General features: G+C 39.7%; 1 protein-coding gene and 1 long non-coding RNA gene across 10 annotated transcripts in view; one reads left to right on the top strand and one right to left on the bottom strand.

Annotated features, from left to right (window-relative positions):
• RNLS (renalase, FAD dependent amine oxidase) overlaps positions 1-24,634 on the bottom strand; it is a 398,113-nt gene that overhangs the window by 46,304 nt on the left and 327,175 nt on the right. For 2 of the 9 annotated variants that reach the window (XM_012454722.3, XM_012454724.3), the window contains exons 7-8: positions 3,537-3,632; positions 3,150-3,272 (exon numbers count right to left, since the gene is read on the bottom strand). The exons of the other annotated variants lie outside the window; for them this stretch is intronic. In XM_012454722.3, coding sequence (XP_012310145.1) covers positions 3,180-3,272; positions 3,537-3,632 — 189 coding nt within the window. In that variant the 3' untranslated portion in view covers positions 3,150-3,179. Of the gene's footprint in view, positions 1-3,149; positions 3,273-3,536; positions 3,633-24,634 lie in introns of those variants that run through there. 9 annotated transcript variants of the gene reach the window in all.
• Positions 1-24,634, top strand: part of LOC135274003 (uncharacterized) — a 123,538-nt gene that overhangs the window by 19,417 nt on the left and 79,487 nt on the right. The gene's annotated exons all lie outside the window — the stretch shown is intronic.

Here is a 24,634-nt window from a genome sequence, read left to right as displayed (position 1 = left end):
TCTAATGTTAAATTCTTACACGTAATGTAAGACTTATTTTCTATGATATTTATACGCATAATTTAGATTGCTTGCTAGCATTTATTTAGTATTTTGGCACTTCTGTTTGTATGTGAGGTTGATTCTCATTCTGTACTTGCCTGGTTTTGACATCAGGGTTATAATAGTTTTGTAGAATATTTGTAAAATATTTTTCTATTTTCTGGAATGGTTATTAGGAGTTGTTATTTCTGCCTTGAATTTTTAGAAAAAAAGCCTGCACAGTTTTCTGGAGCTAGTTTTCTTTCGTGGGATATTTTTGACTATTGAATTAATTTTTTTCCTTGCTGGTTATAGGTTTATTTAATGTCAATTTCTTCTCAACTTAATTTCCATAATTTATGCTTTCTAAAAATTGTACAATGTATCTAAAGTTTTAAACATATTGGCCTAAAGTTGTTCATGTGATTCTCTTATGATTTTTAAATATTTACTTTCTCTGCTTCAATGTCCCTTTTCATGTCTAGTACTGTTTATTTCTGCATCTTAAAAAAAATCACTCATGCCAGGAGTTCATCTACTTAATTACGTTTTTTGAAACAACCAGCTTTTCATTTTGTCGATCAGATGATCTGCCATTCATTCTTGACACCACCACAAGAGTAATTTTTTGGAAACTGAAATCCAGTTTTAAAAACCTATCAGTGGCTCTCCATATCACATCCAAGCTCCCACCTCCTAACTGCTTCACTAGTTCATTTCTCCACACTTAGTCCTTCCTGTTCTCTCCTCCAGCAATATTAGATTCCTTCTAGGCCCCAGAATGTCAGCCCATTTCATGCTCTGTGCATTTGTACAGACCTTTTTGTTGTTGTGGCTTCATTTTCTATTTGGTCAAAGTCTTTAAATTCCAGCTCAAGTTTTCCTCTTTACTTCTCTCTCTCTCTGTCTCTCTTTCTCTCTCTCTGTCTCTCTGTCATTACTTCCTCCTCTGCTTTGTTTTTGTGCCTTACCCATATTCCTATGTTTTCCTCTATCATCATGTTTTATGTGTCTGCCTGCCTCTTGGACCAGGAGACACTTGATGGAAGGTGCGATCTATTTTTCCTCTCTGTATTCCTAGAACTTTTAACTTAATTCTCTTATCCCCATATCTTTCCTTTTTTAAACTGGAAAGGGAAAAAATAGAGAAGAGATTACCCGATGTCCTTTTCCTCTGTTTTAAGAAAGGTTGGCAACCAACCCTTCCAACTAAGACGCTGGCTAAATTTACTTTCCTCTTCCTTCCTTGTCACTATGCACTTAGCATTGAATCACGTATTTGCTAACATCTTCAGTCTTCCAACTTTTAAGCCAATATTTTCTTCTTATAAGGCCCAAAGTATTTTATGTTCAGATATTTCAATGCATTAAAAATACCAGACTAGATTTTAATCAGGTTGTATAATGTTTTCCTCATAGCATTTATTTATAAACTTATGCACTGTTTAAGTGGAAGGAAAGATAAACTTTTATGACCAATTCAACTACATTTTAGAATCTTCATATTTGAGCAAAATAGTCTAAGTAGGTAATTCAAAAAAAAATCTCTGTTCTTATCTCATAGTTTGTCTCATCTAGAAACTTAAACTTTACAGCAACCAACCTCGATATGAATTACACAGGACAAGATGCTATTTAAAAGAAGCAGCTGAAGGGCTGTAAAAACCACAAGGGAGTCAGGAAACCTGGGTTCAGATACCAGCTCCACAGTTACACTTCAAGTAGAACATTAAGTTTAAGTCTCATCAGTAAAACAGTGATAATAATATCTGACTCTCTGGGTTCTTGTGAAGGTTAAATCATATAATGTGTGGGGAAATGCCTTGCAGAGTGCCAGGAACATAAGAGATACTAAATTTTAATTTAATTTGCATGCTAGGAAATTACAAATATGCCTACTTTGCAGATGATAAATTCACATTTACAAGATTATTACTGGGGCATTCAATGCCAGCCTAATTAAAGAAAATCCCATTTTCCTTGAAGCTTTGCTGGCTTCTGAACTTTTTGTCCTGGAACAATACACTATGCTAACTCATTTTATTTTCATTGGTTTAGTCAAAGGACAATCAGTGAGTCAGACACTGCAGTTTGAGAGTCTTGAGTTCCATTTGGAGCATGCATAGTCCAGTGACCTTGGACAATCAATGGGACATTTTTTGTGAACCTTTTTTGCATTTCCCCAGAAGCAAAGCCTTAGTCTTATTCCTCCTTTCTGCCTGCTCAGCACTAACTTGGCAACATTTATTACCAAAAATCAGAGCATCAATGTTTTAATTCACAGGAAAAATCCAATTCATGTAATATCTTTATCCCTCTATGAACTGTGAGGAAAAACGGAAGTAACCAAGCCCAAATGTTCAACCTAAAGCATTTGCCAATATTCCTTTTAAGTAATAATCTCTCTGCAAGGCCAGAAGCTCTTTAACGGACACCTCACTTTGCTATTGGAAAGAAGACCTTTTCTGCGCTCTCTGCCTCCACCTGAACTGCTCAGTAATTGAAAGTCATTTTGTTTCTCCTGTCACCCTTGGCAGCTATGTGCACATTACCCATCCATTTCACTATCTAAATCAGGGGTTGAGGAAAAGTCCCTGTGGGAAGCCTGAATAGTCAGCAGCTGCGTTTGGCCTGGCCAGCTGAACTTCAGCCTGCATCTTGGCCCAACCCCAGGACTGATAACGCCTTTGCTAAGCTTTAGATTTCCCCAGCATTTGTGTGCAAGATGGAAAGGCTGGTTTTGTCTGTCCCGATGGCCTCTCTCAATGCTTTTTGGGCTTGTTAACTTGTTTTAGGCAGGAAGAGAGTGGGGGTGGGGGTTCCTGGGCCTAATCCGGGGTCCACATGCTTCCAGCCTGCCCCAAGTTGTACAGCAAATGCTGACCTATATTCCAATGACACACACCAGATATGAGTAGAACATAACTGCCCAGGGCGCTGCCTGCTCCCTCCTCCTCCCTGTTCTTCAGCCAGGAGGGCAGCCAGATCCGTACACCATGTTCCCTCTTGTCAGCCTGATGGCGTGACAGACACCAGGGGGGCTTATTAGGAGGTGGCCCCACCATAGCATGAACCTCTGGACCATACCACACTGTATTTTCTTCAGGAAGAGTAGCAGTAATCGAAAGGGTGCAGACAAGTTGATCTCTTGGGTTAGATCACAGTGATTTCCTTCCAGCCATTGTTTTTGGACTGCTTTGCTGTGTTTCTTTAGAGTGGGCAGATGGCAGGATCCTGGAGGTGTAAAACAGCTACAAAAAACAAGATGATTCAAACAGAAGGAATATGTATAAACCCTGCTGTATCATCTCGATATTAATCAAGAGACTTGGCTTTTCCTTCCCTCTTTGCAGGATGTTTAAGGTTTTTATGCTTTTTTTTTTCTTTTTAAAAGAAAGACACACTGTGTAAACGGGCCACTTTTGGGGTTTCGGCTGGGAAAACTGGTGTCATTTTTGCATTCAGTTTATTGTGAGGACAAGCCAAACTAGAGACTTTATAGCAAGACCACTTACTTTGAGTAAAAGGAGGAAAGTGAAAATGGAACCTCCATAGAAAAAAGCCAAGGCTGGGTAGTAAGGATGGTGCCATCCAAAGTACAGGAACCGCGCCTAAAAGAGAGAATCTCAAGCTGAGCTGTGGTTTACCACAGTGTCCTCGTGATCAGTTGAGTGGTCAGATGTCAGGGGTGACTGAAAATAAGTTCATTTTCCCACAGTGTAAAGGGAGAGAAGTAAAAAAGGGGAAAAAAGGAAAAGCTTTGCCCATATGAAACAAATACTTTTAAATTTCAGAATTTGTCTGGCAAAGGCTTGAAGATGTACCATCATCCATGTGACTTTTGTGAAGAACGCTGAAGAAGAAATAACAGTTGTTGATTTTGATTAGCATAACATTTTACCCCCCTCCCTTTTTTCCCTAATGGTCACAAATAGTCTCTTATGGTGTGATTGCCCAGCACCATTGTTCATTCAAAAGATCTGAGAGCAAGGGTCATGGGCTTATGTTATTACAGTGTTTCTGGGGAGAAGAGAGCTAGGCAGAATGATCTCAGGCAAAGAACTGCAGGCTCAGAATCAGAATGCTAACCAAGGGCACTGGACCTTCCTAATTCAACCTGAGGTGCAGCTTGGCTTTGTGGTGACAGCTGCAGAAATGTCTTTTCATGCTTTGTGTGTGCAGGAGGACTCTGGGATTCAAAGAGTTAAAGTGTCATCTGCAATGGAAAAAAATGGCTCAACCACAAATTCATCCTGTGCTGGGCTACTTGTGTGTTATTGCATATATGTGATTTTCTTTTCTTTTTCTTTTCCTTTTTTTTCTTTTCAAATACTATTCTATTTCATGATCTCATATCCTAAAATGTCTCCTTTCTAATTTAGTGAGAGGGACTCCTGGTTCACCATCTGGAACAGGGTGCTTTCTTCTATCATATATGCTAGAAAAGCGCTAAAATCTCAAAGGTAAAACCCAGAGCATCAAATCACCCCTTGGAAAATCAAAGGCTTGATTCCTAATTTGGAAATCACATACCAGGCAACCTCAAATCCCACCATTCTGATGTCTTTTCTCTCTGTTTATCTTTTTGTTCATGCATCCCAACCTAATTTCCTGATTTCACTGAGCCTGTAGCACCTTGAGCAATTCAGTGGCTATAAAATCTCCTGCCGACTTTGTTTTGGCTAGAATTGCAACCCACATGTGGGAGAATTAAGCTAAAACATCACAGAGCTAATAGCGTGCCTCTGTGCAGTGGCAGGCAGATCAGTAGAAAAAGGTGACATCATGGATATTCCGGGACTTCAGGTCTGCAGTGCAAAGCGGCTTCCTCACTACACATCAGAGTCAGAACCTGGATTTGAGACAAAAACAACTCTCCCTTCTCATAAATATCTGCTCTGGGGCTCAAAAATATTCTAAGTGCAATGGCTCAGAACTGGTCCCTTTCCCTTGGAGACCCATCTGATTTTCCAAATCCAATCACAAACTTTTTAATGGCATGTCATGAACCTCTCAGCTCATTATTTCTCTTCAAAGCTCTCCAGTTTGCCAGCTTAGAGCCTGTGAAGTGTTGTTTGATGATGTGCTGCACCATAAATAAGCACATAGGACATGCTAAAATCCATCCTTCACTACTTCTGGCTTTCCCACCAGGAATACTGCCATATAATCAGGGATGTGTGATTTGCAGCAATTGTTCTGAATTGAGAGTTTTGTTGTTTTTTTTTTTTTTTTAATGTGTCCAGGGTGTAATGTAGGTAATAGAACAGATTTATCATGTTTATATAAATTCCATTCTTTTTTCTTCCTGTTCCTTTCTCTTTCCCCCCACTCTCTCTCATGGCTAGAATTTTGGAAGCAAAGAAAGTAGGCATAGAGACAGACCTTCTAAAATAGCCATCATGGCTTTAACCATTCCTTACTACTAGAAATCAATGCATTGGATAATTAGCCAAGTCTCTTAACACCCAGCATTCCCTCTGATGTCTTTAAGTTGTGAGCAGACAACCATTTTACATGTGTAACCAGCCATGAAGGTTAGCATACAGAATGGAGGTTACCGTTGTAATCAAATAAAGCTCACACGAGCTAATCTGACATGTGTTTTGACTATTTTTTTTGACTGTATGGTAATTAGGCCAAAATGGAAAGCAGTTGACCCAAATTGCTCTCACTTGTATTGTTTTGTGACAAATCATAGTAAGATTAAGCAAAGATGTGTGCAAAGATCCTGAGGTAGGAAAGACCTTGGTGACTTCAACTAGCTGAAAAAAGGTGAGAATGGCCAGAGTCAGGGAGAAATTGGAGGGAGAGATGAGGCTGAAGGAGTACAGAGGCTGGCGTGGTGGATCCTGATAAAGACAGGGCATTTTATTCTGAGACAAGGCAGAATGCACACAAATGATCAAACAGAATCACAACACATGCAGTAGAGGGGCCTGGCGTCACCTGTGGAATCAGAGAGGGCCCCCGAGGAAGTGATATATACTTAGGAGTTTGACAGATAAGAACAAGGTAACCAGATGAAGAATGGGGGGAGTGAGGGTTGAGCAGAGGGAACAACATATATAAAGGCCTTAAGGTGGGAAAGAATAGAATGAGTTCAGAGAATTGACTAGCAGAGCTAGACAGGTCTTTTACTGAGTGCCCGGCCTGCCATTTACTATGTGACCTTGGGCCAGTTATTCTCTCTGAGTCTCAGTCGCCTCGTCTGTAAAATGGGAACAATAACAGCACCTACCTCAAGGGGTTGTGGTGAGGATTAAGTGAAGTACATCAAAAATTGGCAAATAGTAAGTGCTTGTGGTAGATAGACTAATAACCTCCCAAAGATTCCTATATCCTAATCCCTGGAACCTGAGAGTCTGTTATGCTACCTGGCAAAGAGGCATTAAGGTTGCATGTGGAATTAAGATTGCTAATCTCCTGACTTTAAGATTATTCTGATCACCTGGGTAGGCCCAATATAATCACCAGCATCCTTTAAATGTGGAAGAGAGAGGCAAAAGACTCAGTTTCAGAGTCATGAGATATGAGAAAGACTTGGACATGAAAAGGAGGCACTAGGCGAAGAATGCATGTAGCCTCTAGTTGCTGGAAAAGGCAAGACAATGGATTCTCACCTAGAGCCTCCAGAAGGAAGCACAGCCCTACTGACACCTTGATGTGAGCCCAGAGATGTTGCGGATTTCTGACCTCTGCAGCTGTAAGATGATAAATACATGTTGACTTAAGCCAGCAAGTTTTTAATAATTTTTTACAGCAGCTATAGGAAACTACTACAGTACTTAATAAAATGTTAGCTGATAATTTAATTTTTTCCCTTATTAAGCGATGTCCCTTTTGTGATGAGCAAGTTCACAAAGATCTGCATTACACTTAGGTATCTAGAGTCTTCGTCTGGATTATTTTCACTCTACCATCTACCTACTGTTTTCAAAATAAATGTTATAAATAGTGGTGAAGAGCACAAATTCTTACTTATTGTAGTATTGTCTGTCTTCAAGCAACAGAAATGGACTCTAAAACTTTAGAACAAATGCCTTAGCACATAGCAGGAAAGGCATTTGTTGTCAAAGTATTGGATAGCTCACAGGATCAGCTGGAAGCTGGAGGATCAGATTCAGAAAATTAACAAGAGTCCAGAAAGATCAGAAAGCAGGTAAAAGGCCAAGATCAAGACCAAGAGGGTTCAGAGCCTGCCCCTGGACACTTATTTCCAGTGGTGCTGGACTCCCAATGCCATCACTGATGCTATGGATAATTTTTCAACTCTCAATTTTTGTATTACTCAGTATTCCAAGTTCTGGGCAAAAATGTCCAATTGGGATCATTCAGCTCTGTCAGAGATGGGGTCAGCCCCTTTGGTTTCCATACTGATTGACAGTGTCCTCCTCCCACCAAGATGTTTACAATAGAGGATTCCCCCAAACATGAAGATGTTGTGGTTCAGGTAGTCATTTCCCCAACATGACAAATGACTACCACACAACCTCTTGGAACTTCAGTTTTCTTGTCTGTACAGTGGGGATAACAATCCCTACTACATTCCAATTGTAGAGAGTTAATTGACATTTCCTGAACATGCTGCCCATGTGTCTTCTGCTGTTCCTTCTGTCTGGAATGCTAACCCTCCTTACCTGTCTAGTGACCCTCTACTCACTCTTCAAGACCCTTGCAGGTTGTGTTTTGTAGGCTTCTGGATGGGTTAGGCCAATGGGAGGCAATGGCAGAAGATATTAGGGCATGAAAGAGAAATAAATGGGTATTTCTCTTTTCCTTGGGTGGTATCTTAAGCCCAAGTTGTTTCGTCCATTTTTCAGTCTTTTGGAAAAGCCTGCCATGTTCTAACTCCTGCCAGGTAACCCTGAGCCTCATCAATACCAAATCCTCTGTTTGTCTGGTGTAGGGGTGTTAGAGCTGCATTACCTGCCATTGCTAAGCTATGGGATGCCTCACTGTTTTGTTTGGCTTTTTAGCAATTCCATAACCTGTAATTCTGATTACGATTACTGTGTAACAAATTACCCAAAACTCAGTGACTTAAAACAACCACTCCATGGGTCATGAATCTAGACAGGGTATAGCCAAGATGGTTCATCTCTTGGCCTCAATATCTGAGACCTCAGGTGGGAAAACTCAAAGACTCGGGTGACTCCACACCTGGGGGCTCGAATCATCTAAATTTTATTTGCTCACACCTCTGGTGCCTGGGCTGTGATGGCTCAAAGACTAGGACTGCTGCTAAAGCACCCACACACAGCTTGACACGTGGCTCCATTCCTCACAGTGTAACAGCCTCAGAGTGGTCAGTCTGCTTTCATGGTGGTTCAGGGCCCCAAATGTGTGTGTTCCACTCAGCAAACAAGCTGAAGCTTCCTTTTATGTTCTAGCTTCTGAAGTCATACTGCATCACTTCCCACTATTCTCTAAGTTACAAAAGTCCAAAGTCCACTCAGATTCAGATGGGTGGTGGGGACACAGACCATGCCTGTAAATGGGAGAAGTGTCAAAAATTCTGGGGTCATGTTTTAAAACCACCATCCCTCGGTTACCAATTCATGGCATGAGACTGCCCGTTTTACTAACTTGGAGTGTTTTCCATTTTTCCAGTTGAACCCTGATCATTCAGTTCAGTAGTTATTTGCGCTATTAAAGTTCTTTAAATTACCCGATTAGAACTGGTCTTGGTTGCCCCACCTTTGTGCTACCGTGACTCATTGTAACATTTGGATAAACTGTGTTCTAATCACTTTGTTTCTCTCCCTCACTAGACTATGGGCTTCTGTAGGGGCTGAGCCTTATTTATCTCAGTTTCCTTCATTCTTAGCCCATGTCTAGAACACAGCAGACAATAATATACATTGAGCAAATGAATGCATATTTCACTCTAATCCTATTGATCATCCAGAATCATTTTGCACTTAACACCCTGAGAAAATTCTTTGGAAATCTCCATGTGGCTTTATAAAGATTTTGATCCCTGATATGAAGCAAAAGCCATGAACTCAAATGCCAACAGGGCCTGGCAGGTAAATGAATGAAATGAGTGAAGCAGACAGGTATAGAGAAGAGGGCATGAGGTGGACTGTGGGGAGTGCTTACCCTGTCTATAAAGGCCACCCTGTACATAGCCCTCAATAATTCATACCATCAGTGAATGAGAATGTGGCTCACTAGTCCAAGAACTTCTGACATTTTTTAGAAGTCAGAGTCTTTATTCCTATTTCCTGATTTTTTAAGTGTTGCAAAGTTACTAAAAAATTTTAAAAACTGTGTGGACCAACAGTCTGCAAGCCAAACCAAATATAACCAAAGACTGGATTCAGCCCTCATTCATGTCTTCTGATTTAGAATTCCCTGGCAAGGATCCACAGATAACTTCATTAACTCAAACTTCAATAGCTTGAGGTGTCATCCTAGAAATATAATTTGTGAAAGAGGCATGTAAGTTTGTTAACTGGCTAGACTCTTTAACGTAACAAAGTACTCAATAATCTAATGAAATAATATGGCAAACTGCACTTGAAACTGTTAAATGTGTTTCATTCTACCCATATTGATTGTTTTAAAAGCTACAAGCCTAAAATTCATAATAATTTTATCTTTTGTGCTCAAAATATTTTCTCCACATTTTACCATTTGAATAAAATGCTTGCATATTCAGAGGGAGTACAGAGATGATGATGAAGAAATGAGATCATTCTTCCATGACTGCAAGGCCCCTCATAAAGATGATGCTGAGAATGATGCCTCTAACTTAAAAAATCTTATATGTAAATTCCCGCACATAAAAGAAGAGCACTGCACTAGAAGTCTAGATAACTACCTTCTAGTTCTTGGGTTTGCCCAACACCCTGCACACAATGCCTGGCACCAGGAAGGTGGTCAGCAAGATTTGCATGAATGTGTACATGAAATATATACATGAAAGCATAAGCAGCATGTGACTTAGAATAATTTACCTAACTGACTTACTTATTTCTTTATCTGTAAAATGAGGAATTTGAAAGAGTTCTTTTACTTTTGTTATCATTGATGAATGCACCCAGCACATGCTAAGCATCCTAATAAACAGGTTCTCATTTAATTTCTATGCCCCATCCCCAGCTCTAAATTTCTATAAAAGAGCTTCAAAACAGCATGGAATGGATTGGGTGGCTGTATAAGGAGTTGATTGACATTTCTTCTCTTTAGTTTTGAACCAGGTAAAAGTGGACAAAAGTCTACCATTCACCAAAAGTTGCACATGGCCAACACCACCACGTGCATACACACACATATGCAAACACACAAAGCTGGAATGACACATTTTAGTGTTTGATACCTTCTTGTGACTTAACTGTGTACATTAGAGAAGATGTTTATGGAACTGAAACCTCTGAGACTGACCCCTTTGAAGATTCCTTTGCCCACGTCTCACTTATGCTTTGTTGAATCTCAGGCCCAGGTCCAGGAGAAATCTAAATGGGTAAGCTAAGCTTTTCCTTGGCTTACAAAGCATCTTCCAATGGTGCATCACACCACAGAGTATTTATCCCACATTTGGAGCATGTCAGAGACAATAGACCAAAAAGCCTTATAATGCTCTGCTGATATCCATTCTCTTTCCAAGCATCCATTTCCTGCTTGGTCTGGGAAGAGATCAAGTTGCTAGTCCACAGATAAAAATCATTAGGTACATTAGCAAAGTGCTGCTGGGTCACCTAACCTGCTCTAGACTTTTTTCCTTCCTTCTTTACTCCACCCTGGGACCCTTTTCCATCTCTCTTGTCTCTTTTCTCTCTATCTGGTCATATCCGATTTATGTCCCATCTCCCACAACCCAGTGCACAGTAGGTACTCTACACATTTGATAAACTATTTAGATTGACCTCACTTGTCCTGACAGAAAATGCCGATGGTTCTCTAAGCTGCCAATCAGAAAGTCAGATTTTAAAACAAGTTCTGCAAAAGGGAAAGTCTTTATTTTCATTTTCAGGTGTACAATCCTTTACCCCATCCAACTCCCATACAGGCAAGTACACTTGTGTGGTTTTCATGAACTCAGCTAATGGCCAGACTTATGAGGTGGGTGGGCAAAGGCTGTGGCCAGAGGGGATAGGGGCTTCAATTTTCTTCCTCATCTTTACCTGCCCAGTCTATTACTGTCTTAGGACTCTGCAGTACTATCTTCTGCTGCAGAAAACTTTATCTGTCTGACTCCTGGAGATCCTGTTAAATTTCTCTCGTGGATGTCAATCACCCTGTCCTTGGTCCTGTGGACATCATCAGCCAGCCCTTATTGGACTGGAGGTACCTTGAGCAGGGCTAAAGCTTATTCACCATTTTATACGCAGCTCCTGTCACACTACTGGGCACACAGTAGGTGCTCAATTAATTGACTACCTTAGTGAAAGTATGGCTATTTAATACATGTGTTGTAGAGACAACTTTGTAGGTCTGCACTCCTTAGGACACAGAGGCCTGGGCTCTGGATAAACACTGCTGAGTTGCACAAGTTGGTGATATTAAGGGTTTCAATTAAAGCAATAGTCACGGGAGCAGAAGGGAACGAATGGGCTCTGACACCAGAACTCAGGCTCGTGGGCCTTGAACACTCACTCAAAGCCCTTAGGCTGAAGAGAATTTTTCTGGAGCTTTGCTGAGATAAAAGCAGTGTTTAAGGAAACATTTGGGCAACATCTCAGGACAGCCAACTTGAACAATTTCAAAAACACTGTATCTGCTTTGTAGAGTGGGTTGTGGATGTGATTTCCCCACCGCATTTCAGAGCTTCAGTCACTATCCAGGCGAGAGTCTCAGGGGTCTGTTTCTGGGGTAGGAGTTAAGCTCTCACAGTGCTCACAAAGTTGCTTCATAAGTCTTTGGTTTTAACATGACAGTGACCATCTGTCCTACCCAATCCCTGAGGGAAACATTAGAAGCAGCAGCACATTGACATTCAGGCTGGAAGATGCAGTGTGCCAAAGATTAAATGGAAAGACTTTTCCTGGGTTATCCGGATTGCATCCAGAAGTGGAAACTGGGGACGGGGTGCCAGCTGGGCCCAGAGGCTGCTGGGGTGGGCATGGGATTATTTGTTTCTATAGAAACGTTTCTATAGGATGTCTATTGGGCCTTTGGAAGTTGGCACCGGTCTTGCCCTGAGAACCATGTGGTGCCCTTTCACAATGTTCCCAATGCCTTTTTATTACCAAAGGAGTTTTCTAGTAGCTGCCCTGTCTCCAGCCTGGAATTTACTGAAATTCTGTGAAAATGGAGGCTTCCGAATTCTGAGCCAGGTTTCTGCCTTTCCAGGAAGACAGGGCCTTAGTATCCACACACTGTGAAGAACAAGAAGCTTGGCCCCAGAGCCCCTGGCACTTTCCTGCCCCTCCCTCCCCTCCTCCTGGCCTGGGTTTGTCCCCCTGGGGCGTGGACCTCAGCCAGTTGTCAACTAATCCTTGCTAAGGTGTTAAGTGGCAAAGGCTCAAGGGTTATTAATCTTTGTAGGAGCTTTCCACATTAAACAAAGTTTTGTTATTAAATCAAAGAGCATTAAAAATTCACCACCATAATATAAAAACAATTTCTTTATGTCCCCTATAAATCCTTACCTTTAAAAGTGAGTATAGTTATGATCATAATATATATGCACTATGTGGGACTTTTTAATAAAGAAGAACATTTTACACATCTTCACATTTTTTAATGTCCCACTCTCATTCTCATAGTAGTTCGAAGGTAGCTTTTACAGCATCTGTCCATCTCACGATCTCTCCCCCGAACGTCCAGCTGCCCTCCCTCTCTTCCTGCCTCCTGGCAATGAAGTGAGACCCCAGGGCCATGGTGTAACTGTGACCCTGCCTCTACCTATGACTAACTCCTGCCAAACTGAATAAACAGGAGTAGCACTAGATTCAGGATGAGTCAGTCTGAGTCTTTCACCCCAAAGTGCGAAATTAAGGCCAGAAAAAGGACTTGTGTTGGTTTCTTTTTGGGTAGCTGAACCTGCAACATGTTAGCTTAGGAGTTGGGAAGTGGGTTTTCTCCAACAATGCTGTAGACCCAAGAAGAGAAGAATCTGAGAGAGGAGAATGAGTCAGATGTGCAGAGAAGGGCAAAGTGACAGAATTTCCCTGAGGCCCAGGTGCATTCCTGCTCCTGCTTTCTGTAAGACACACCTGTATTTTTTGCTTAAGCCAGCTTTGTTTCATTTTTATCACTTGCAAGCAAGAGTCCAAACTAATTATATGAATAATATTAACTACATTGAACATTTGTGATGTACCAGATACTTTACTCACCTGGTATTTAATCCCTTCAATCACTTAATGAGCTAACTTAGAGACCCAGTAATTTTCTCAAGATAACATACTTCAGTGAATTGTGGACTGGGATTTGAACCCTGATCTTGTCTGATGTTACAGCCCATGATCCCTATGTGAACTCTCAAAGTAACTGTGTCATCACAGAAGTGGGATGAACAGAGGGAAGAAACATGATGCCTTCTAAGAATAAATATAAAACACTCATTTCAGATGCCAGAAAGAAGACATTTTGAGGCAGAAGCCTCTTCCTGCTCAACCCCCTCAAACAACCCCATGTAGACAGTACTGTGTTCCTTGTGTCTTGGCTCATGGCTGTCATTGCCTGGTCTTTGGTACCTCTGATGGGCCTACCATCTCTCCAACAGCAATAAAGACCTGTGTTGAGTCAGTTCTCTGCATACAGCATGTCTGCATGATCCAGACGTGGTTTATTTATGATACATTTGTAAAAGTTGTTCTCTTGCCATCAGCGGTGCTCCTGGAACCACCTTTCATTGCTTCTAGTTGGTATATTCTTAAGCATTTCTAACTAGTTGCAATCACTCATGCATTTATTAACTATCTTTAACATGTTAGTTGACCACAGTCTATGGGCCTGTGTTAATCCCGGGGATACAGGACAAATCAAACAGCATGTCTGCCTCCTTAGAGATCACAGAGGCATTTGAAGACATTCCCTAATGACCTCACACAGTAACATCAGAGTAGAGGCACACACAGGCTGCCTTGGGAGCAGGGGAGGAGTGAGGGTAGGAGGGGTAGTGTGGGATGTGTAAACTAACTCTGTCTGTTCGAAAAGGCTTAATGAACAAGTAGACATTGGAGGCTGTGAGCGTTTGTAGTAACCCAACCAACCTAAGTAAAGCAAATGCACAAGTTTTTGTCTTCTGTGATACTGTGATAAATCATTTATGAGGAACCCAGGTTCCATTGCAGGGCTATGTCTCTCCATGTCTGTCTTCAAGGGCACCATGATTTTGGGAATTGATAGAATTGGTTACAAACCTTCTTGTGTACTAAGAAATCCTAGCCAATCATCCAGGGATATGCTTCAGCAGAGAATTTTTGAATGGAAGGCCTGGTCTCACAGTTTCCTCCAAGGGCAACACATCTCTTCAGACATGTCAACCCAATGGAGGAAAAGCAGCCATGTGAGGATTCTCACATGCCCCTAGACATCTTCAAAGGTGGCAAATAGGAATCAAGACTTATGCAGACCTCTTCTTCCTCTAGGGTGGGTACACTGGAGCACAGTTGTAGCTGGAGCAGAAAGGTGGCTCAGGGCAGAGAATAAGTTTCAGGAAATTCAGACAAAACCAGCCCGTGGGGAATAGTTTTGAATTCCAGGCAAATGATTGGATAGGAGTACAATAAACGTTCCCAGTGTAAAGGCTTTCCCTTCTCGATATTGATCTTGCAGCAGCTCAGAAAGCTGTTTGCAAGGAAATGGTCACTCTTTCCCTTTACATAACACTCATAAATGTGCAGCCAAATTCAATGTGTCATAGATGAAATTACCAACCCGCGTACCACCCGCCTGTCTCATGTGAGCTCGGTTTACGGATCCAGTGTTCTCCAGCGAGCATCACAAATCCACATAATGTTCCCGAGTGCTAAATTTGGAGCTCTGATGTAGCTGACAGATGTTTAAAATCACATTTAGTTGGACAACTCCCTGAGGAGGACACAGCTGCAGATGTGAAAGAGAGCAAGTTATTCCAGTTAAGGTCGGCAGGAACTCAGCCCGAAACCTTCCGTCTCCATCTGCCTTCTTCAGGCAGGAGGATAGGCCGAGGGAACATTTTCATGCGGGGTCCACCCACCTTTGGCTAAACCCTCCTCCCCCCGCCCCCTGTTTGAACTGTTGCCAAGATAAATATGGAGGTTTTATCTTGGGCAGAGTGTAGGGTGCTACACTTAGCCTTAATTGAGTACAAAAGAGGCCGTTTGGTCTTTAAAAACAGGCACAAAGCCACATTTTGGAGTCTGCTTTGCCCCACTGGTGGCATCTTAGGCCCTGAAAATAAATATGATTCTGGAATTTTGCTCTTCAGGATGAGTTATTCAAATGTCAACCATTCTGGATGGGTTGAAGGGTCATTCACCCTCCCTCACTCCTCTGACATCTCGAATAGTTCCTCCATTTTTAAAAAACAACAAAATTAAAATTATCCTAAAATCTTTGCAAAATTGCATATTTTAGGCTTGTTTCAAGACTCAGACTAAAATGGATTTGTTTAAAAAATGGTCTGTGTATTTGATGTGGGAGACTAGTGACCTTTGATATGTTGTGCCAAAAAAAAAAATGTTTGATGTCTAAAATTTCCCTACTGAGCTTATATTGTTTCTGGTCTCTTTCTGTAATTTTTCCATCCTCCATCATTCCCCACGTTCAAAATCAGTTCTTTATTTACTCAACAGAAGTTCTGACATAGTTATGAGCTCATCCTGATGGCAGCCTTGAATCAATGCAAATCACATTACAGTGTCAAAATTGATGTGATGTGAGTGTAAGTTAAATGATTGTAAAACAATTTTAGGACAGAGCCCAAGAGAGACTCTTACAGTGTCAGGAGAATGGTAGGAAGGGATTAATGAGAGAACTCTGTCACATTCATATCAGGACAACACAGTGTGCACACAGGCTATACTCCCAATTTAAAGTTCTTATAAAGTCATCTTTAGTGACCTCAGAGGAGTCTGATGGGCAGCTGGCTAGGGTGACAGAGTGGGTTTGGCTCACCATGTGTTAGGTACCGAGATGAGTAGACAGTATGTTAAGTGAATGATGAACTGGGAACAAACCAAACTCAGTGACGATGAATCCCTGGACCCTAGTTTGTAAATATTCAGGCTGGGAGACCTACAGCTGGGAAGGGAGATTCAGGAATGAGATAGGGCCAGTGAGAAATCTCAGGTGGATTCCTGTGCTAAAAGTGAAAAATCACACTTCCTAACTCTTTGGACTTCAGGATTCAGTCTATGATATTTTCTTGAAACCATGGACTTTCACAGTCTGGAGTGGAACATTATACACCAATCCATGACTACAGATGACTTTGGGAGGGTGGAATTGGAAGAGGAAAGGGGAAGGGGATTAATCTTAAAAGCAAACCTGTACTGTGTGGTTTGTTGTAATGCTTTTTCCTTTACTTAAAAAGAATCCATTGAAATTAATTGAATGACATGTGCATAAACACACACCCTTTCCCCCACAAGAAATTTTACTGCATCAAGTTCCGCAAACTTTATAACTGACTACCAAGTTCTTTGACCTCTGTGGGTGCCAGTTTCCTTGTCTCTGAGAAATCACAGTATTTCTGAGAGAATAAAATGCAATAGATAAGGATAGAGTTTTGAGAAGCTGAAAGGGGGGTTAGAATGCAAAATGTTACTGCAATTATAAAGGAAATAAAGGGTACTTTATAAATATTGTGACTGACTGTGACATTGATGCAAATTCCTGTAAGAGATTCTTTTAGACATATGTTTCTCACGGACTTTGGACACTAAAGATAAATGTTCAGAACTATGCTTTCTGGATTCTATTAAATAAAATCTAATTTGACTTGTGGAAAGAGCAGCCTTTGGAGTCTGTTTTGAACCCTAATTCCACAACTCATAAGAGCAACTCACAACTTGCTCTGATACATTTGGGCAGATTGGTTAATTTCTCTTAGCTTTAGTTTTCCATGATTATAAAAAGAGGATTAATATCACCTTCCTCCTAGGACTGTTGTGGGAAATACATGAGATAATGCATATAAACTGTCTAATCATGGCTGCTTCCATCACTGGGAGATCTTCATGCAAAGTACAATCATTATTTGATGGTTACAAACATTCGTTCTTCTCTTTTACCAATAGATAAACTGAGATAATGAGAAAAGTAGTAAGTTGTAGCCACAGGATGAGATAAGACAGTAGTTGGAAATAAATTCCATGCCTCAGAGTTGCCATCAGGTCAAAGTAGGAACTGTTTGATTATTTTCTGCAGAGGAACTCTTACCTTAGGACTTTTAGGAACTACATCCACTCTTGTGATGTCTGGGTATGAGAAAAGATAGGGTCATTCCTTCACCAGAGACCTAGGGCACTCTGCTGCTGTGATTGTGAAAATGTGGGGAGATAAAGTGCAGTCTTTAATGCTCTGTTACTGGCGAGCTCAAATCCCTCAAGCTAAAGAGCAGATGCCCTGGATTTCCCTCCATTCACTTTGTGTGGAGACTTAAATTATTCTCTAATTCTACAGTGGGAACATTAGCAAATGCTATCACACACTTGTTATTTTCTACTTATCATTAAAGTGTGATCTAGAACATATCAGATTATTTAAATAATCACCTACAAAAAAACTGGTTTAGGAAAGCATACAAGAGTTGGCTAAGACCAGCTGGTTGAGAATCATGTCTGTGGGTCTCAACTTATGTCCATTTAGCAAAGTGAAGTCATAAAGACAAAAGAGGGAGGAGTTTCCAAATATTCTCACTCCTGTCTGAGTGAGGAAGACAATCTCAATTTCCAACTTGGCAGAAACTATCACATCAATCTCTACAAGGTATCGATTTTAATTGGAGACAGAGGAATAGGTAGTTCAAACAAAAAGAAATGGGTTAGCATCACCATGCCAGGTAACCTTCAGTGCTAACACAAAGTTTCTCAATTTAAATGGACATTAAGTATGTGTGCTTATGGGTGCAAAGGCTGTGCATGAAAGTTCTACTTGGAAACAGTTTAAATGTCTATCTATGGGAATCAGGTGAATGAATTTTTGGCCCATCTGCACACATTTTCCACACTTACAAATTGGATGAGGATGATCATTGCACTCTCATGCATAGTTACCAACCGGGTACATTCTAAAGTGAAAAGCCAGGTGCTTGAGTTGTGTGTAGAACATGCAAAAGTTTTCCAAGTATATGGGAGGAATCAAAATATGGGCACAAAATTTAAATAGGATTCCAGAAATTAAAAGTAGACTTTTAAGGAAAAAAAGAGATTGGTTTGGGCCTAGAGAATGTGCATGAAATTCTAATAATACCCTACTCCTAAGCTTCCAAGAGAACACAATCTCTGCCTGTGACCAATGCCTTTCATAATTTCCTGAGCAACAAATTACCTCAAAGAACAGGAAGCATGAAGATAAGCAAACTCAAGCTGGTTTCTTTGAGTCCTGCAGTCACATCCCTGTGGCAGTATTCTGATTTTCTTTTAACCTAAGCTATGCAGATGTGCAGGTGTTACTTATGGCTAACTTAATACTACTCTTCATCAAATGTTTATCAGATACTAGGCAATGGTGTCAAGGGCTTTTTCTATATGAGTTTATGCAAGTATGTAATCCTTATAGCAGTTGTACAAAGGTAGCTATAATTTACCCATCTTGCAGATAATAAAACAAAGGCTCTGAGCGGCTGACTAAATTGATCACATCAAAGAACAAATAAAGGGCAGAATTTGAATGTGAACTCATTTGACTTTGAAATCCTGCTCTTAAACACTACCTAGTATTAGTCTGACTTCATGAACAGCAACTGTACTAAGCCTTCATGGAAGGGTCTTTGGGCTGAATAAGGCAAACAATAATGTTTTCTTTAGCCTTGAATTTGTATTCTCCTCATCCTCCCTAAGTTCAGTGCTTTACCAACTCATTGATACCACTGGCACAGAAAGTTGAGTTTTTTTTAAAAAATAAGAATTTGTTTAAGGAAAGCAAACTACACAAACATTTGTGTTTGATATTAATGGAAGGTTACATTTGCTTAGGAGAAACTAAAAAGGAACTCTTGAAAGAACTTTTACAAATCTTAACTAGAAAATGAACATGTGCTGACATGTTCCTTGTTACTTTTAGCAAAAGACAAATACTTTCTGTGCACAAACCTTCCAGAATTGCTGTGAGCAAAAGCCTACACACCCAAAGTAGAATTAGGGGATGGAGATATTAACGGACATGAGAAGAAGGTAGCGGGGAATTTGCTTAGATATTCTCTGAAGGAATAGCTGCTTTACCATTTTCTGATAATGGCTGGAAGCATGAAAGGAAGTAATAATTAAAATGGTTAGTACAGAAGAAGATTGGTTTCATTCCTTTTTCTCCATAGAATCTGGAAGATAAACTTTGATATCAAACCTTAACATCAAGCTTTAACATCTGCTGAGTTTGAATCTCCACTCTGCCACCTACCACACCTCAATTCATTTATAAAAAGAGGATAATATTAGAGACCCTCTTCCCTCCACCACACTAGTCAGGAGAGGCTTAGTTATGCCACAGTAACAGATACCAGCTATCAGTGATTTCAAACAACAAACATTTATTTTTCATCCATATTGTGTCCAACATGCACCAGCTGAGGGGGTCGCTGAGGCTTCACTACCTTATAAGGATGCCTGCCCGATACAAGGCTTTAGGACCCACCATTGCAAGGGGAACGAGTACCTGTTATTAGATGATTATACATGGAGGTGCCACATGTCACTTCTGCTTAAATTTCATCCATCAAAGCAAGTCATGTGGTCACCCCTAGCTTCAAGAAGAAAACCAGAAATCTTAAGCACTGGTCATGTCTACTTCTGCCACACCCTCCCTTTAGGATTATTGTAGAGATTGTTAATTATTATTGTTATAATTTACTTCAATACCCCTAGAACCCACACATTAGATAATTAAAAGGTGACCAACATGGTGACCATGACTTTCAGCAGTTCAGAGTTTAATGTAGGGAACAAAATCAAACCAAGAGCCAAACTACAATGCGGTAAGCGCCAAAACCCCCAAGAACTGTGTGTTGAGAGAGCAGAAGCGGATCAATGTAATCTTTTTGATGGAAGGGTAGTGAATGAGGTCTTCACATGGGAAGCTTCACTGGGAAGGTGACACTTCTGAGTTTTGACATGAGTAGGAGTTCATATGGTGAAGAATAAGGAGAAAGGCAAACCGGCTGGAGAAAGTCTACACAGAGAGGCACAGGCAGGAGAGGGCATAGTGAGTACCTTCTGGGAAATGTAAAGGGCAGGATTCATGCTGGAGAACTGTGGGAACTGATGGTGGCTATGTAGGCAGAGTCTAGACTAGCAAACACCTTGTATATCTATGCTATATACAAGAATTTTTTTTTAAATGTAGGATTACCAATACTGTACCTAATAGTGTGTCTTTAATGACAAGAACAGCATGTGCAGTGGGAAGTCCTCTAACCTCACCTCATAATCTGTTCATTAATTCTGCTGAAGGAACAATGTTCATCAGCTCTGTGACTTTTGGCATCTCAAAGTCTCACGGCTTTTGTTTATAAATAAAAAGATTTAAATAAGTAAAATTTGAGGTTCTTGCAGACATTCAGGTTCAAGGAACAGAACTCAGATCTGTACCCTCTGTGGTGCTTCAGCCCCAGGAAGATGGCCATGCCAGTGTGACTCATAATTTTACTTTTCACCTAGTTTCCTGAGACTCTATTTTTGATTGGCTACTAGTTTTCAGGGGTAGTATATTTTTCTGGAACAGATAATTCATGATAATAACTAAAGAAGTATAATATTTATGATAAGTGTGTATATTTAGGCACTGCCAAGATTATCCTTTGGATTTCAAAATTTGTAACCCAGAGAAAAATATACTGTACTTCACATCACAGAATCACACATTTTCAAGGTCTTCCATGTGTCAGAATTGCTGATTTGACTGAAGATACATTTCTGTTCTTGCACTAGTCAGAGGTGCCAAAAGGGGACTCTGATCATCATCAAAGCATGTGACTCACAGGACATCCAGCCTTGTATTTGGTACTTGATGGAAACATTATGATTGTTATACTTTATTCTGGCCTCTATAGAGTCTGCTTGTGTTAATGTCTGATTTACCTGGGCTATTTGAGGGACTATGTTGCAGTGGTTAAGAGTGTAGATTTCAGAGACAAACTGTTTCCTCTCTTAGGGCCTCAGTTTTCTCGTCTGAAAAATGAGAATGATACCAGATTTCTTCATAGGTGAGAAAACAGCTTAGGGCAGTATGTGGTTTAGCACACATTGTGAGTAGTAAGTGTAATAATAATAATAGTAATGATAATGATGATAATAAAGATGTTGAAAGACAGGTAGAACCAATAGAGATTCAAAGAAAATTGAAGAGAATTTGAGGCAGGGGGGATGTGAAATTAATGACGACAATTTGAGCAGGTGGGATGTGACTCTGATGCAGAGAAATTATATGGTGGCTGGAAAGGGGGCATGTGGGATCTCTGAGTGTCTAGAACAATTTTGTTACTTAAAAAAAATCTTAAAGTCATAAGCCAATGAAATTTCATATATTTGGATTTGAATAATAATTTGTATTCTTCATATTAACATTGTTGTCAATAAGAGCATTATCACAGTCAAAAGTGGATTTACTGTGAAGATAATGAGGCTTCAGCTTCAGCCCCTTTCATTTGCAGGGACCCCCTTCTAAAGCTCTGTGTTTGCTTTGTTTTCATATTTTTTTTTCTTTTTCCTTGAATAGGGCTGTTCCTGCCTCCGAGCCCATCTCAAAATTGTTTTACTTCACGGTCTTCAAAACCTGAATCTGCCTTAATTGCACTGATTGGGAAATAGGGAAGTATTGTCAAGGCCACAGGTTCTGGAGTTGGAATGAGCTGAGTTCAAGTCTCAGCTCAGCTATTTGCTAAGTAGGTTAGTTTAGGCAGATGATTTAAACTTTCTGAGCCTAGGTGTTTTCATCTGTCCAAAGAGAATAATGGTAATGTCTTCTTTAAAAAAAAAATTTTAAATAGCTTTTTGGGAAACAGGTGGTGTTTGGGTATATGAATAAGTTCTATAACGGTGATTTATGAGATTTTGGTGCACTCATACTTGAGCAGTGTACACTGTACTCAATGTGTAGTCTTTTATTCCTCACCTTCTCCCACTCTTTCTTCCGAGTCTCCAAAGTCCATTGTATTATTCTTATGCCTTTGCATCCTCATAGCTTAGTTCCCACTTATGAGTGAGAATATATGATGTTTGGTTTTCCATTTCTTAGTTACTTCACTTAGAATAATGGTCTTCAATTCCATCCAGATTGCTGGGAATGTCATTATTTCATTCCTTTTTATGTCTGAGTAGTATTCCATGGTGTGTGTGTGTGTGTGTGTGTGTGTGTGTGTGTGTGTGTATGGAATACTATATATATACACACACATATTTATTATGTGTATGTATATATAAATATATGTATATATATAGTATTATACTATACATACACATTTATTATGTGTATACTATATATACATGTAATACTATATATATGTGTGTATATATAGTATATATATATGCTATATATATGTGTATGTATATATGTGTGTATATATATGTATGTATATAGTGTATATATATACATATATATAGCATATATATATACATACATATAATACTATATATATATGTATATATATAGTATACACATATATATACACACCACAATTTCTTTATCCACTCGTTGATTGATGGGCATTTGGGCTGGTTCCATATTTTTGCAATTGTGAAATGTGCTCCCAAAAACCTGCATGTGCAAGTATGTTTTTCACATAATGATTTATTTTCCTCTGGGTAGTGGGATTGCTGGATAAATGGTAGTTCTACTTTTAGTTCTTTATGGAATCTCTGTACTGTTTTCTATAGCAGTTGTACTAGTTTATATTTCTGCCAGCAGTGTAAAAGTGTTCTCTTTTCACCACATCCCCTCCAACATGCATTATTTTTTGATTTTTTTAAATTATGGCCATTCTTGTTGGAGGAAGGTGGTATTGCATTGTGGTTTTGATGTGCATTTCCCTAATCATTGGTGATGTTGTGCATTTTTTCATATGTTTGTTGACCATCTGTATATCTTCTTTTGAGGATTGTCTATTCATGTCCTTAGCCCACTTTTTGATGGGATTGTTTGTTTTTGTCTTGTTGATTTTTTTGAGTTCCTTGTAGATTCTGGATATTAGTCCTTTGTTGGATGTATAGATTGTGAAAATTTTCTCCCATTCTGTGGTTGTTTGATTACTCTGCTGATTGTTTCTTTTGCTGTGCAGAAATTTTTTAGTTTAATTAAGTGCCACTATTTATCTTTGTTTTTGTTGCAATTGCTTTTATGTCCTTGGTCATGAAGTCTTTGCCTAAGCCTATGTCTAGAAGGGTTTTTCCCATGTTATCTTCTAGAATTTTTATGGTTTCAGGTCTTCTATTTAAGTCTTTGATCCTTCTTGAATAGATTTTTATATAAGGTGAGAGATGAGGATCCAGTTTTATTCTTCTACATGTGACTTGCCAATTATTCCAGCATCATTTGTTGAATAGGGTATCCTTTCCGCACTTTATGTTTTTGTTTGCTTTGTCGAAGATCAGTTGGCTTGTACGTATTTGGGTTTATTTTGGGGTTCTCTGTTCTGTTCCATTGGTCTATGTGCCTACTTTTATACAGTACCACACTGTTTGGGTGACTGTTGCCTTATAGTATAGTTTGAAGTCAGGTAGTGTCTTCAAATTTGTTCTTTTTGCCTAATCTTGCTTTGGCTATAGTATAGTTTGAAGTCAGGTCTTCAAATTTGTTCTTTTTGCCCAATCTTGCTTTGGCTATGTGGGCTCTTTTTTGGTTCCATATGAATTTTAGGATTTTTTTTCTAGTTTTGTGAAGAATGATGGCATTTTGATGGGAACTGCACTGAATTTGTAGATTGCTTTTGGCAGTATGGTCATTTTCATAATATTGATTTTACTCATCTATGAGTGTGGGATGTGTTTCCATTTGCTTGTGTTGTCTATGATTTCTTTCAGCAGTGTTTTGTAGTTTTCTTTGTAGAGGACTTTCATGTCCTTGGTTAGGTATATTCCTAAGTATTTTATTTTATTTGAAGCTATCGTGAAAGGGATTGAGTTTTTTATTTGATTCTCAGCTTGATCACTGTTGGTAGACAGCAGAGCTACTGATTTGTGTACATTAATTTTGTGACCTCTAACTTTGCCAAATGTATTTATCAGTTCTAGGAGCCTTTTGGAGGAGTCTTCTTGATAGTGTTGTTCTAAATATAAAATGAGATCATTCAGAGATGCACAATTAATATTGCTTGTTGTAACTGATTTGTCTTTCCCTTTTGAGTAACAGGAGGATCTGAGTTTACTCATATGTGTCCCAAATGGAGAATTAGTCATTCATCCCTTTAGGAAAAGTTCTATGCTTGGTTTTACTCTGAATTCCTTTGCTTCATCTTCCTAGCAACCAGCATCAGGCAGCTCATACTAGAGAAATTCACCCAGAAAATGTTATAAAGATTGTT

Source organism: Aotus nancymaae, unplaced genomic scaffold (genome assembly GCF_030222135.1).
Source record: "Aotus nancymaae isolate 86718 unplaced genomic scaffold, 86718_ANA_hifiasm-v0.15.2.pri h1tg000010l, whole genome shotgun sequence".
Lineage (NCBI taxonomy): Eukaryota > Metazoa > Chordata > Mammalia > Primates > Aotidae > Aotus > Aotus nancymaae.
Note: the sequence above shows the minus strand (reverse complement) of the source record. Positions and strands in the feature narration are given on the sequence as shown.